Raw genomic sequence first — 15,164 nt, 5'->3', positions numbered from 1 at the left:
TTCCCTTCCAATTTGGATCCCCTTTATTTCTTTTTCTTGCCTGATTGCTCTGGCTAGGACTTCAATACTACCTTAAATAGAGTGGCAAAGGTGGAGGGCATCCTTATCTGGTTCCTGTTCTTAAAGGAATAGCTTTCAGTTTTTCTCTATTGAGTATGATATTAGCTGTGAGTCTGTCATTTATGGCCTTTATCATGTTGAGGTACTTTCCTTCTATACCCATTTTATTCAGAGTTTTTATCATAAATGGATGATGTATCTTGTCAAATGCTTTCTCTGCATCTATTGAGATGATTGTGTGATTTTTATTCTTCATTTTGTTAACGTGCTGTATCACATTGATTGATTTCTGGATGATGAACCATCTTTGCATCCCTGGAATAAATCCCACTTGATGTTGGTGTATGTTCTTTTTGATGTAGTGTTGTATTCGATTTGCTAGTATTTTGTTGAGGATTTTTGCATTGATGTTTATCAGTATTGACCTGTAATTTTCTTTTCTTGTGTTGTCCTTGTCCGGTTTTCATATGAAGGTAATGTTGGCCTTGTAGAATGAGTTAGGAAGTTTCCCTTCCTCTTCAACTTTTTGGAAGAGTTTGAGAAAGATAGGTGTGAAGTCTTCTTTGAATGTTTGGCAGAATTCACCAAGGAAGACGTCTATTCCTAGATTTTTATTTTGGGGGAGGTTTTTGATTACTGTTTCTATCTCCTTACTGGCGATTGGTCTATTCAAATTCTCTATTTCTTCTTGATTAAGTTTTTGAAGGTTGTATGATTCTAAGAATGTATCCATTTCTTCTAGATTATCCAATTTGTTAGTGTTTAGCTTTTCGTAGTATTATAATCTTTCATATTTCTGAGGTGAACAAATAACTTCTTATAGGGTGAGTCTAACAGATATTTTAACATTACAGCATTGTCATTATACTCCTAAAGTCTATGAATATTGTAGCAGTTTCTAAGGCAATCATCATGCAACTGTATACCTCTTGTGCAAGCATGTGGCTATTAATGAAATCTTGGGTAAAATTAGTAAATTGTAAACTCTATCTGCCAGTGCAGTCAGGGATCAGATAACTTTTGCTCCACCCAAGAAAAAGTCTTTCTGTGACAATGCAAATCTTGCTCTATATTAAATTAGATCTCACTTTTACAATAAGGAATTACCTGAGCATTGGAAGTCCCTCATTGACAGTTACAACTCAAATATATAATCTTTAACCGATATTAAACCACTTTCCAACATTCCAATATGCCCTTAATTGCCAGTCACACAAATAGATTTTGATTTGATTTTGAGACCCCCACATCCTGAAACTGTCAAAAATTCTGTAAATGTCATATCCTTCCCTGAAAAATATCTAATTACACACCAGATTACTTAGGTATAAATCTGTCTACAGACCAGGAGTCTTCTGTTTTCTCTACCACTGACATTCTAATATTTAGGAGTAGAAATTGATCTAAGAATAAATTTTTTAAACTTATTTTATTCTTTAGTGTTGCCAAAGCAGACACTATGTAGAAATCCTTGTGAATGTGGCTATCAGAGGAAGCTTCAGTCTATCATGCCCTGGAAACTTCAAAACATCAACCAAACAGCCCAAAAGTATGTCCTAGTCAATAGTTCCAAGGATGTCATTAATTGCTTCCATCTGTTTCCCTCTCTGTCCTCTCCCCTTCCCAGTCAAGGTGTCTACTAAAGTTATTTTCTGCTTCATTTTGCATTCTAAAGAAAGGCCTAAAAAGCCATCATATTTTAATCTGCAGAATATTTATTTGCCCCCAAATGTGTTTGACAACCATAGCCATACTGTTTTTGCACTCCAGGCTATTTTCAGGTAACATTTCAGAGTGTAACATATTCAGTTATGTGCTTTTTCTTTTTGAGGAAGATTAGTCCTGAGCTAACATCTGCCACCAATCCTCCTCTTTTTGCTGAGGAAGACTGGCCCTGAGCTAACATCTGTGCCCACCTTCCTCCACTTTTATGTGTGGGACGCCTGCCACAGCATGGCTTGATAAGCGGTGCATAGGTCTGCTCCCGGGATCCAAACCAGCGAACCCTGAGACACCAAAACACAACACGCGAACTTAACCACTTTGCCACTGGGCAAGCCCTTCAGTTATGTGCTTTTTAAACACTGCTCAGTAAATATTTCAGTTGGTCATAACATAATGTTTTTTTGTGACTCCCCAAGAAGATTAGGCTTTTCCCCCATGGTACAATAAAGGTTAAAACCTTTGAATGGTTTCATCCATTGATGATCCTTACCTAAATTAATTGTTTCATTAAAAGCTGCACTGATGACTTTCTAATTCTGTCATTTATTCCACATTTATTGGTTAGAATTCCCCTCATCAACTAGGGCTATCAGGCTACTGTGAAATAAAGTCTGTACAGGAAAGGCAGGATAGTTACAAATTTTTTTGTCATGATGAGCATTTTTAAGATCTACTTTCTTAGCAACTTTCAAATACACAATGCAGTACTATTAACTATAGTCACCATGATGTACATTACATCCCCAAGACTTATTTATCTTATAACTGGAAGCGTGTACCTTTTAACCACCTTCACTCATTTCATCTACCTCCCATCTCCTGCTCTGGCATCCACTAATCTCTGTATCTATGTGTTCAGTTTTTCTTGGATTCCATATATAAGTGAGATCATACAATATTTGTCTTTCTCTGTCTACCTTATTTCACTTAGCATAATGGCCTCCAGGTCCATCCATGTTGTTGCAAATGGCAGGATTTTCTTCATTTTTATGGCTGATTTTCTTTTCTTTTTTTTTTTTTTTGGTGAGGAAGATTCACCCTGAGCTAACATCCGTTGCCAATCTTCGTTTTCTCATTTGCTTGAGGAAGATTAGCCCTGAGCTAACATCTGTGCCAATGTTCCTCTACTTTGTATGTAGGATGTCTTCACAGCATGGCTGATGAGCAGAGTAGGTCCACGCCTGGGATCCAAACCCACGAACCCAGCCCCCCAAAGCAGAGTGCACGGAACTTTAACCATCTGGCCACAGGGCTGGCCCTTATGGCTGAATATTTCATTGTGTGTATATATCAAATTGTCTTTATCCATTCATCCATCGATGGACACTTAGGTTGTTTCCTTGTCTTTGCTATTGTAAATAATGCTGCAATGAACATGGGGGTGTAGATATCATTTCGAGCTAGTGATTTCCTTTGGATAAATACCCAGAAGTGGAATTGCTGGATCATATGGTAGTTCTATTTTTAATTCTTTTAAGAAGCTCTGAAAAGGCAGAATAAATGCTTAATTCTTTTCTTTAAATTCCCAATTAACACAGTAAGGGTTGGTGTCATTGTTACCACCAAGGGTGATCAATGAAGTTTTGTTTTGTTTTGTTTTAACGTTACCTACTTTAAGAAAAAAGTTATAGCCAGGGTACACTCCTTAATGTTTCTAAATCCCCAAGGAAGGCTGTGAGAGCACATACCATATTTTAAGGGTATATTTCTGGGAATGAGCAGAAATGAGTTTCCGAAAAAATTATTTTCCCAATCAAATGATATTCATAGACTTAAACGTCAAGGTTGAAAGAACTTTATGTAGAGTCATCTAGTCCAACTACCCACCTGATTTGGAAACCCCCTGTATAATCTCTCACTATACTCTGTACCTTCCACAGGGTGAGGGACAAACGGGTACAAGCTAGAGCTGTGATTTTAATATAAGGTAAATTGAAGTTTAACTATAATATGTTTACTGACAGCATAGGATTCCTCTTCATATTACCATGCTGATGGAATGGCACACAAACAAAGTAGGCTCGTACTAGTTAGAGCAAGAAGAAACCCTAGAGGTCTCCAAGTCCAATGAAAGCAAGTTAAAAAAGATATTCCCACAAAACAGGCTCTACAAAAAACAGATGCTTCTGGTACCTTACTTCCTGACATATGAACATTTTGCAGAATTAACAGAAACATAGTTCTGTAGAAGCACCCACTCAAGTAAGTTAGAAATTAGAAGACATCAGTATGGGTGAAATTTTGCATCTGTTCAATGAAAATAATAGAACATAAGGAGGATAAAAATAAAGGAACATTTCTTGCTTTATTTAAAATTGTGATATATAACATACATATAGAAAATTGCATAAAATATTTGTATAATATAATGAATAATTATAAAACCACCACTCATGTAACTCAACACTTAAGTCAAGAAATAGAACATTATCACCACTTTAGAAGCCCCTGTGTGCCTCTCCCTGAATATAACCCTCCTCCTTCCTCCCAGAGGTACCATTACCCTGACTTTTGTGATCATTATTTCCTCACTCATCTTTATCTTATTACTATATAAATAGGTAACCCTAAACAACATAGTTTATTTCTATATGTTTCTGAACTTTAAATAAATGGAACCTACCTACGCCCTATCTTATCTTTCTACCTATCATTCAGTTCCCTCAATTATTTTTGAGATTCATTCATTCTTTTTTTAAATTCAGGTGAAATTCACAAAATCAGCCATTTTAAAATGAAAAACTCTCATTCCTTTTTATTACTGATTAATACTCCAATTTATGACTATACCATAATTGTTTTCATCCATTTTACTGTAGATAGACCAGTGGGTCATCATGAACAATACTGATATCAATATTTTTTTATATGGATCCTAGTGTGCATAGGCATAAGTTTCTCTAGGAAACATACCTGGGAGTGGACTTGCCTGTTTTCTGCTTTACTAATGCCAAACTGTTTCCCAAAGTGGCTGCACCAATATATATTCCCAACAGCAGTGCAGGAGATTTCCAATTTTTCCACACCCTCATCAACAATTGACATTATTGTTATCAGACTTCTTAATTTAGGGGTTTATAAAAGAATAACTTGTACTTCTCTGATGACTAATGAGATGCAGCACCTTTTCATAGATTTACTCATCTGGAGTTCCTCTCTTTTGAAGTGACTATTCAAGTCCTTCTGCCCCGCCCCCCCCTTTTTTTAACTACATAGACTTATTCTTATTGACTTGTAGAGGTTCTATTTTTTTTTTTTAATTGTCTTATGCATCAGCCTTTACTTTTACTTAGGACTTGACTGCCATATAAAACAAAGTCATGGGCCGGCCCTGTGGCGAGTGGTTAAGTTCTCACACTCCGTTTCAGTGGCTCAGGGTTTCGCCAGTTTGGATCCTGGGCGTGGACATGGCACCACTTATTTGGCCATGCTGAGGTGGCATCCCACATGCCACAACTAAAATATACAACTATGTACTGGGGGGATTTGGGGAGAAAAAGCAGAAAAAAAAAAGATTGGCAACAGTTGTTAGCTTAGGTGCCAATCTTTAGGAAAAAAAATAACAAAGTCATTAGTCAAAGACAACATAATCAAGAACCTGAAAAGCTTTAGCTAAGCAAAAGTTAGTATCTCTGCTTGCTTTACATAGCAGAGGCCAAATGTCTGGAAATTATTTGCAGGAATACTAGGCAATATGTAAGTATAACTTAAAATGCTCCTGAAATATGTCACAATAATTTTTTTTTAAATTTAGTATCTACAGTTATTCCCTTACCCCCAAGCAAAGGTGTTTTAAAATACAATTTAGATTCATGCAAGCTAAGGTCAGAATGTTTCTGAATCCTTTCCATTCTGGAAAACAAAACTCAGAAATAATGGTTTTCTGAGAAATTATGATGTCAAAAATGCCTAAGACCAGTGAATAAAATCAACAGCAGGAAGCCTGAGTGGCGAAAGACAAAAAATTGAAAGTTCAATTGTAAACAGAGCTTTATATATATTTTTCAAAAAGGTAAAAAAATCCTGGAATCACTTTTCTTTTCTAACAAGAAATTATTCTGCTTAGCAATAGAAAACGGTTTTAATTACTTACTTAATAAATGCTGGTGGCATATCTCTCTTTAAAATCTGATCCTCAGTGGTTTGAACAGTCTCTTTTCCAACCTACAGGGGGAAAAGATTCACAACCCAAATATAAATTCTCAGACTTTAAAACTATTACTTAAACATATTTGAAACATATATTTTACATATAATCTATCATTTGAAATTATCAAGATTGCTCCCATATGTGCTTCCACAATACACATGGATAATAACATGGAGTACAAACACAATATTAACCCCTCTCTAGAGCAATTAATTTGAAGGCATCAGTGAGCACATGAGAAAAAAAGAGAAATTCATCATTGAGAATGTGTGTGTGGTTGTTATGTTTAAAAGTACATGGAGTACATGAATCAAGTTAGGTAGGCTAAAATGTCTATACAGAAAAAATTGATGTTACTGGAACTGGGAAAAATATGTGAAGCAATTATGACTCTGAAACTAGAAACCAAACATATGAAAATATACAACTTCACTAGTAATCAATATGATTTTTTCCCTACTTATAGAATAACTTTAAAAGAAATAATATATAATGCTGAATGTTACAATGGAATAGTTTTACACCCTGCTGGTGGTAATGTAAACTGGTATATTCTCTTGGGAAAATCCTTTGCTAGTGTATGTCATAAAAAATAAAACATAAAACCTTATGACCCAGCCATCCCACTACTGGGTATCTATCCTAAGAACCTGAAATCAGCAATTCCAAAAGTTCCATGCACCCCTATGTTCATCGCAGCATTATTCACAACAGCCAAGTCATGGAACCAACCTAAGTGCCCAGCAATTGATGATTGGATAAAGAAGATATGGTATTATATACAATGGAATACTACTCAGCCATAAAAAAGGACAGAGTCGTCCCATTCACAACAACATGGATAGACCTTGAGGGTATTATGTTGAGTGAAATAAGCCAGAAAGAGAAAGACGAACTCTGTATGTCTCCACTCATAGGTGGTAGTTAACATATGGACAAAGAGAACTGATCAGTGGTTGCCAGGGGAAAAGGGGGGTGGGGGGAGGGCACTAGGGGTGAAGTGGTGTACCTACAACATGACTAATAATGATGTACAACTGTAATTTCACAAGGATGTTAACTTTTATAACCTTAATAAAAAAAATAAATAAAACATAAAAAATGTCATATCTAGGGGCTACCCTGGTGGCGTAGTGGTTAAGATTGCACGTTCCACTTTGGCAGCCCGGGGTTCAAGGATTTGGATCACAGGCATGGACCTATGCCCCATCTCATCAAGCGATGCTGTGGCAGCATCCCACATATAAAATAGAGGAAGACTGACAGAGATGTTAGCTCAGCAACAATCTTCCTCCAGCAAAAAGAGGAACACTGGCAACAGATGTTAGCTCACGGCCAATCTTCCCCACCAAAAACAAAAGTCATATCTAGGAATTCCACTTATGAGAATATACCCTATAAGCAATAATATCAAATGTGGTAATAACAATATTCACAAAAGTACTCACTATCATGTTAGTTATAAAAGTCAAAATATTTTTTAAATAACTTATCCAACAATGAGGAACAGTTAAGTAAATTAAGATACATCATTAGATTGAGTACGTGAGGCCATTAAAACAATGGTTACAAAGACTCAGCACCGGCGGGAAATGTTTAAAACATTATATTTCATTTAAAAGGAGGAATAAAAAATAATAAATATACTATAATTACAACAAACCAAGAAAATCCATATGTATAAGGCAAAACAAAATGTTAAGAGTGGTTGTATTAATTCCGGGGAGGAAATTTTGAGTGAATTTGTATCTGTAGTTCCTGTTTTCTCATTCCTGAAATGTGAATATACAATTTTCATAATTTAAAAAGTAATATTAAAATGTTACTCTGGGTTATTTAGGTGCAATTATTTGCTGCCTAATAATTTTAGTAATTATCTATCATTTTATACAAACCTTCCCAATAGTAATGGCCAAAAATTTTTTTTAATCAAAATATTAAAAGTCACACTAATCATATTGTGTGCATGTGCACATTATTTATTAAACCACCAATGGTACACATACTTACTTCTTCAAAATTATTCTTATGCAGGGCTTGGATGTCAACTTTTCTTTCACTATGTCACATAAAGTACTCTAGAAGAAGTACACTTTAATATAGCAAATAGTGAAATTCACCCATTTTATCAATATAAAGCTACCTGGGAGTGCTAAGACATAAATATAAACCACATTTTAATGCGGAAATATGTGAAATTTTTTAAACCCAGAACGTAAAATATGTCAACCCTACTATTTAACCATTTAACTTTTGATTGAGTTTAAAGAAAAAAAAACAAGTAAAAAAAATCCCTAAATGTACAATAAATCAGCTAAAGAAAATAACACAATAAACTATTCTCAGGGAATACAAGTCATGCATAAGTTAATGAATACAAGATTTTTCTCTCAAGTTAATAGCTCAGAAAAAAGCAACACACATACACCACTGTGTAACAGCCAGTGCTTTTGTAGACAACAGACTGTCTGTATCATAATAAAAGCCTTTCAAATCAGCAGCTGGTTCTCTAGAGTTTCTCAGATCAAAACATGACAGAACATTTCCAGATGTATTGTTCACTATATTTTCCAACTAAAATCAACCATTCAAAAAGCTGTGGGCCAAGATTCCATGAAGTAAAAAATGAAGTTCAGCAACAAAGTCACTAGTTCATACTAATTATAAAGGGCCTGACAGGATTTTACACACATGGAGGTTCCTTTTCTTACACACACACAGAAGGACAGACAGATAGAAGAGGGGAAGAAAGGCAGTGAGTTTCTATCTCCCTTAGAAAATATTCAGTTCTTCAGTGTTATTAAACATTTATTGACTATAACTACATGTGCTAGGCACTGTTCTAGGTACTGGGGATAGAGCAGGGGGTAAAAATATTTATCCCTCCTTGCCTCTTCATTCCTCCCCACCCCCAAACTTCTGGCAACCACTGATATTTTTACTGTCTCTATAGTTTTGCCTTTTCCAGAATGTTATATATTTGGAATCATACAGTACACAGACTTTTCAGACTGACTTCTCTCAATTAATTTAAATTACCACATGTGGCTAGTGGCTACCATATCGAACAGCTCAGATCTATGGGACTTTCATTGTCTCCTAAAACTGGTCTTCCTGCCTCCAGATTCTTCCTTCTTCTAATTCACTCTTCAGAGCTGTCGTCTCTTCACAGAAGAAAGGAGCTGGGCCTGGAAAGACAGAAGTTGCAGGTGGAGAAGAGAGGGATCAGACAGCCCAAGCAGAAAGAGGAGCACAAGCAAAGGCTTGTATGTGTTTGAGCACATGGTTGACTAGACAAGAAGAGACTGGTGTGGCTTCAGCAAAGGAAAGGAGGCTAGAAAAGAGTCAGCCTGGGAAGGGCTTTGTATGCCAAGTGAAGGCAGAGAGGATTATGTAATTAACCTGCCCATTTATTCAAAGGTTGTCATCCTCTATTCTAAATCTTTCCAATTCACTATCTTATCACTGAAGTATCAAGTCAAGAACTTCCAAAGAAGCCAGTTTCTAAAGATACACAGGACAAGAAAGGCATCTCCTATATGAACAACTGGCAAAGCCTATCTAGGAGAGCCAAAGACAAAGCTCCACATTTCTAAGCCATCAACCAGGAGATGACAGAAAATGCACTTCCCTCCTCTCTCTTCACACCATCAAAACAGAAAGTTTCTACAGCACCCATCTTTACCAAATAAAAATAAAGTAGAACAATTAAGAAAGGGATTAATTCACAAAACACTCTTTGTTAACCAATAGGAATCTTCACAGCTTGTGGAAAAACATTATTCCTGGAGGTCAGCCTTAGTATGGGGAAGAATATGATTCCTAATATAGTCTACAACTTTGCAAACAAGCAGGTCAGTAATAACCTTAACAAATACTCCTTGAACCTGTGCAGTACCAGGTCATGAAAACACTTGGGTGGCTAAGCCAAATGTTTTTACTACATACATGTTAAGAGCACCTGCACGGGAATTTGGTGACTTGGTTTCTAGTTCCAGCTTAGCTAATAAATGGCTATGTGACCTGAAATAAATCATTTAATTACTCAAGTATTTATTCTACCATTATGTGATCTCTGTAGGTGTACTGTGGGTTAGCCAAACTCCCTTTTAGCTCTCTGATAAAGGAAACTTACCTTTAAATTTATCTTTTCTACCTTAAGTCCTCATTTACTACCTCAAATTCCTTTTGGGAACAAGACAAGGTATAAAATGATTAATAAGTACAAAATTTAAAAGCTCTCACTTCCAGTATATTTTATCTATGTTTTATGATGGTGAGATTAAAGTAGATGCCTGATTTTTTTTCTGCTTTTTTTTTTCTCTCCCCAAATCCCCTCAGTATATAGTTGTATATTTTTTAGTTGTGGGTCCTTCTACGAGCGGTGCCATGTCGGTGCAATGCCCATGTCCAGGATCCAAACTGGCGAAACCCTGGGCTGCAGAAGTGGAGCACGCAAACTTAACCACTTGGCCACGGGGCTGGCCCCTGATTTTTTAACCTTAAAATAAATCTTATTCCCTCTGTAAAAAAGAACCATATGTTAAAGGGTAAAAAAAATTGCAGAGAAAAAAACGACACATAGGTCTTAGTTACAGTCAAAGTTCTGAGCAGGTTTTCCAGATTAGCATTTAAAAACAATGCTTTCAAAGTAATCTAACTTTATAGCAAATACATTTTTTTGCTTCCAAACTTTACTGCATTGCTGAAACTCAGATTTGTTGCTTTTATTCACTGCTAAAATTATTTCTCTTGTATTTTCTTCTTCAGAGAATTGCCTTTAACTTTTGAGGCCCAATTCCATTCACTTCAATAAACAGGCAGTAAGTGCCAACTATGTGTCCGCTAGGTGGTGGGAAGAGAATGAGATAAGAAATAAAGCATCTTTAGACCTATAAACTGAAATAATGGTAGTGAATGAGTAAGAGGCCTGGAGGCATTTTCAGGGGGCTTGGCAGGAAGCCCTGTTTCTTTTGAAGAGCTCTTACATTATTCAACAATTTAAATATCTTTTGTTCAGTATGTGACTTTAGTTCAAAATTCTATGCAAGAGGCCTTTTCTCTTCTGCTCTTGTTATTCTTACTCCTTTTATCAGCATCTACCCAATTTGGGTCAGTAATGTAGAAAGATTTGGTTTCTTTCCAGCAAAAATAGCTTGGCTGGTTCAAGTCACAACGCAGACTGAAAAATACGTTAATGAAGACGTCTCCCTTAGTTAGACTAAGTATAAGAAAACAGGAAGACAACACGCAGCAGGGAGGACTTGTGTTACTGATTTGCACAGTGTAACTGGTAATTATAGAGCAATGCATTAAAAAGGTGGCAAGGAGATGGTAATCAACAGAAATTCTTAATGTATTTAGATAAGAAGATACAAACGATGAAAACATAAGCCTAACTCAGAGTTAAAGTTACAGTGGGCCAAGCTACAGGGCCAATTGACTGTGACCAATTCATTTGTGACCAGACAAGGGAATGTACACCCATATGCCTGTACTTAGTTTGGCTCCAATCAGTGTTTCTTATGGCATAACTCTTAGGCTGATCAATTTATTAAACTAACACCCATTCTGTTATGCAGCTGTGTTCCATACCACGCCTAGGCCTTACAAGGATAATGATAATGTATGTGACTCACCATCAGCAACGCCTTTGGTTGCTTTCCTGCAGTAGTGATGGACTTGTGATCCATCCACCCTCCCTGGTATCTTTTGTATCAGTCACAGATGATATGCCAGAGTCAGGTGTTCAAAAAGTCATATATCCAGAAAAACTAGGATTCTCTAACTTACTCTGATTTCCAGTTCATTCATTTAATCAAGCACTTATTGAACACTTCCTATGTGGTAGGCACTGTGTACACACTCTGTATGATGGGAACAGAAAAATAAGTGAGACTCAGTCCTTGCCCTTCAGACAGACAAACGCTTAAACAAATCATTGTAACAGTGCAATGCATGCTCTGATAGAGTTACATCCAAGTTTCAGTTCTGCATCAGTGAGATACAGGAGATTTCACGGAGGAAAAGAAAGTCTAAGAAGGCTGATAAGAGTTCTCCAGGAGTAATGGGATTCAGAGAAGAAAGCAGAGCTTTCCAGTAATGGGGCAGCATATGTGAAAGCATGGCCAGCTCAAGGAACACAGATCCACATGGGTGGAACACGGAATTGGGTGGAACACGGAATTGGGTGGAGGAGAGGTGTGGAGAGACTAGAAAGTTGGAGAAGCAGCAAGGGGCCACATCAGGGAGGGCATTGTATGCAATGGGCTTAGACTTTATTCTCTAAACAATGGGAAATTATTTAACAGTTCTAAGCAAAAGACATTAGCTTTGCATTTCAACAAGAAAAATTCAGCAGCAAGAATGGACCAGAGGGAAGAAAACTAGAAGACAAGTTCATTTGTTAGTTCATTTATTCAATCAAATGTTTATAGGGCTTTTCCTCTCTCCTGCCTTCCACCACTTCCTTCAGACCTAAACTCGAGCCAGCTGCCCACTGGCCTAGCATCACTTTCGCCATGACCCACAGTGATGCTGACATGCAAAAGCAGATTAAGCATATGATAGCTTTTACTGAACAAGAAGCCAATGAGAAAGCAAAAGAAATAGATTTGAAAGCAAAAGAATTCAATGATAAGAAAGGTCTTATTGTACAAACCCAAAGACTGAAGATCATGGAATACTATGAGAAGAAAGAAAAGCAGATTGAGCAATAGCAGAAAATTCAGATGTCCAATTTGATGAATCAAGCGAGGCTCAAAGTCCTCAGAGCAAGAGATGACCTTACTACAGACCTACTAAATGAAGCAAAACAGAGACTCAGCAAAGTGGTAAAAGATGCAGCCAGGTACCAAGTCCTATTGGTCCTCCAGAGTTCATACCAGTTGTGGGAGCCCTGAACGATTGTTCATTGCAGGAGACAGGATTTCCCTCTGGTAAAGGTTGCAGTGCAAAAAGCAATCCCTATTTACAAAATCACCAACAAAGATGATGTTGATGTCCAAACTGATCAGGAGGCCTACCTGCCTGAGAAAATACCTGGTGGAGTTGCGATCTATAATGGGGATTGTAAAATAAATGTTTCCAATACCCCGGAAAGCCAGCAGGATCTCATAGCCCAGCAGATGATGCCAGAAGTACAGTTAGCCTTGTTTGGTGCAAATGCCAACAGAAAATTTTTGAACTAAGCCTTGGGAGGTGGAGCTCATCCACTGTTCTACCGCTATGATGCAGAAGTTTCTGCTATTTGAAGAAACAAGATTATCTACATAGCTTCCCCTGTGCTGTTCTAATAAACCATACTTATCAGTGGATACCCTTCTGTAGCTAATGTCCTTGGCTTAACTTAACAATGGGAGAAAGTTTCACTTAATGTGATCAGGAAACCTACCTCTAGCTTATGTAAAAATAACGCAACTTTTAGTTGGTTCTGCAGCATAAAGGTGGTTGCATGAACTTCACTGAGTCTTCTGCTCTTCCTCTGGCTCCAGTTATCTAGTTTACAGGGTGATGTGTATGTGTTCTCTGCCATTAAGTCTCTGCTCTTTAAGCTTAAAATGCATATGAGGTATGCATTCCTTCCAGCAGTAGTAGCTTCACTGTTACCTGTTTGGGCCTAGAAGTGTTTCTCATCTGTAAATCTTATTTAAAATCTAAGCCATGACTATGTTTTATTTATTAAAACAAAAGGTTTATATGAAAATATGTATTTATATAATATACCATGTGCCAGGTATTACAGACAGTGATGAAGAAAATACACATGGCCCCCAATCTCATAGAGCTTACAGTCTTAGTGAAAAATAAAGATGCACTAAAACAGCAGCAGTATGGATGGATATGAGGGCAGACGTAAGATATGTATCTACATGACACTCTCTCCACGTGGAGGGTAAGGGAGAAATCTAGGATGACTTCCAGGCTCCTGACTCAAGTGACTTCATAACACAGGTAATACAGAAGCAAGCCAGATCTGAGAGGGAAACTAATTAGTACCTATGGGATGTTCAGATGGAGATAAGCAAATGTTCAATAAGCAATTGAATAGATAGTTCCTCAGTTTACTTGCCTGGACTGAAGAAATAGATTGCAGTTGGTGGAAGAATAAGCTGGTGAAAAGAGCAGAGAAGGAAACATCTGAGAGGTGGGTAAGGGGAATGGCAGAACTGTGTCATGAAAGCCAAAGGAATAGAAAGTGGAAGAAAGTGAACGAACAGTCAATAGTGTCAACTGCCAAAGAGAGGCTAGTGGTTTCTGGCATATTCATAGAGTTGTGCAACCATCACCACAATCGATTTTGGAACATTTTCATCACCCCAAAAAGAACCCATTAGCACCCACCCACTTCATTTATCCCCAACCCTCCTCCACCCACATCCAGCCTTAGGCAACCACTCACCTACTTTCTGTCTCTATAGATTTGCCTATTCTGGATATTGGATATAAATGGAATCATACACTATGTGATCCCTAGTGACTGGCTTCTTTCATGTTGTAGCATTAATCAGTACTTCATTGTGTTTTATTGCCAAATAATATTCCTCTGTATGGTTACATTACATTTTGTTTATCATTCATCAGTTGCTGGACATTTGGATTATTTCCACTTTTTGGCTATTATGAATAATGCTGTAACATTAGTGTACATGTTTTTGTGTGGATGTCTGTTTTCGTTTCTCTTGGGTCTATATCCAGGGGTAGAATTGCTGGATCATGTGGTAACTCTATGTTTAACTGCTTGAGGAACTGCCAGACTGCTTTCCAAAGAGGCTGTACCATTTAACATCTCACCAGCATGTATGAGGGTTCCAATTTCTCCACATCTTGGCAATACTTGTTATTATCTTTTTTATTATAACCATCCCAGTGCAGTGGTATCTCACTGTGGTTTGATTTGCATATCCTTGATAGCTAATGATGATGAGCATCTTTTTATGTGTTTATTTACCATTTGCGTATCTTCTTTGGAGAAATGTCTATTGAGATCCTTTATCATATTTTAATTAGGTTACATATCTTTTGCAAATACCTTTTCCCAGTCTGTGAAATGTTTTTTCATTTTCTTGATGATGTCCTTTGCAGCACAAAAGTTTTTAATTTTGATGAAGTCCAATTTATCTATTTTTCCTTTTGTTCCTTGTGCTTTTGGTATAGTGTCTAAGAAGGTTTTGCCTAACCAAGGTTATAAAGATTTACCCCTATGTTTCATTCTAAGAATTTTATAGTT

General features: G+C 37.0%; 1 protein-coding gene and 1 pseudogene across 2 annotated transcripts in view; one reads left to right on the top strand and one right to left on the bottom strand.

Moving 5' to 3' along the window:
• VCL (vinculin) overlaps positions 1-15,164 on the bottom strand; it is a 96,908-nt gene that overhangs the window by 57,305 nt on the left and 24,439 nt on the right. For both annotated transcript variants that reach the window (XM_070566307.1, XM_008517854.2), the window contains exon 2: positions 5,879-5,949. In XM_070566307.1, coding sequence (XP_070422408.1) covers positions 5,879-5,949 — 71 coding nt within the window. The remainder of the gene's footprint in view (positions 1-5,878; positions 5,950-15,164) is intronic.
• LOC139074716 (V-type proton ATPase subunit E 1 pseudogene) lies at positions 12,407-13,237 on the top strand (annotated as a pseudogene).

This window comes from Equus przewalskii, chromosome 1 (assembly GCF_037783145.1).
Source record: "Equus przewalskii isolate Varuska chromosome 1, EquPr2, whole genome shotgun sequence".
NCBI lineage: Eukaryota > Metazoa > Chordata > Mammalia > Perissodactyla > Equidae > Equus > Equus przewalskii.
Note: the sequence above shows the minus strand (reverse complement) of the source record. Positions and strands in the feature narration are given on the sequence as shown.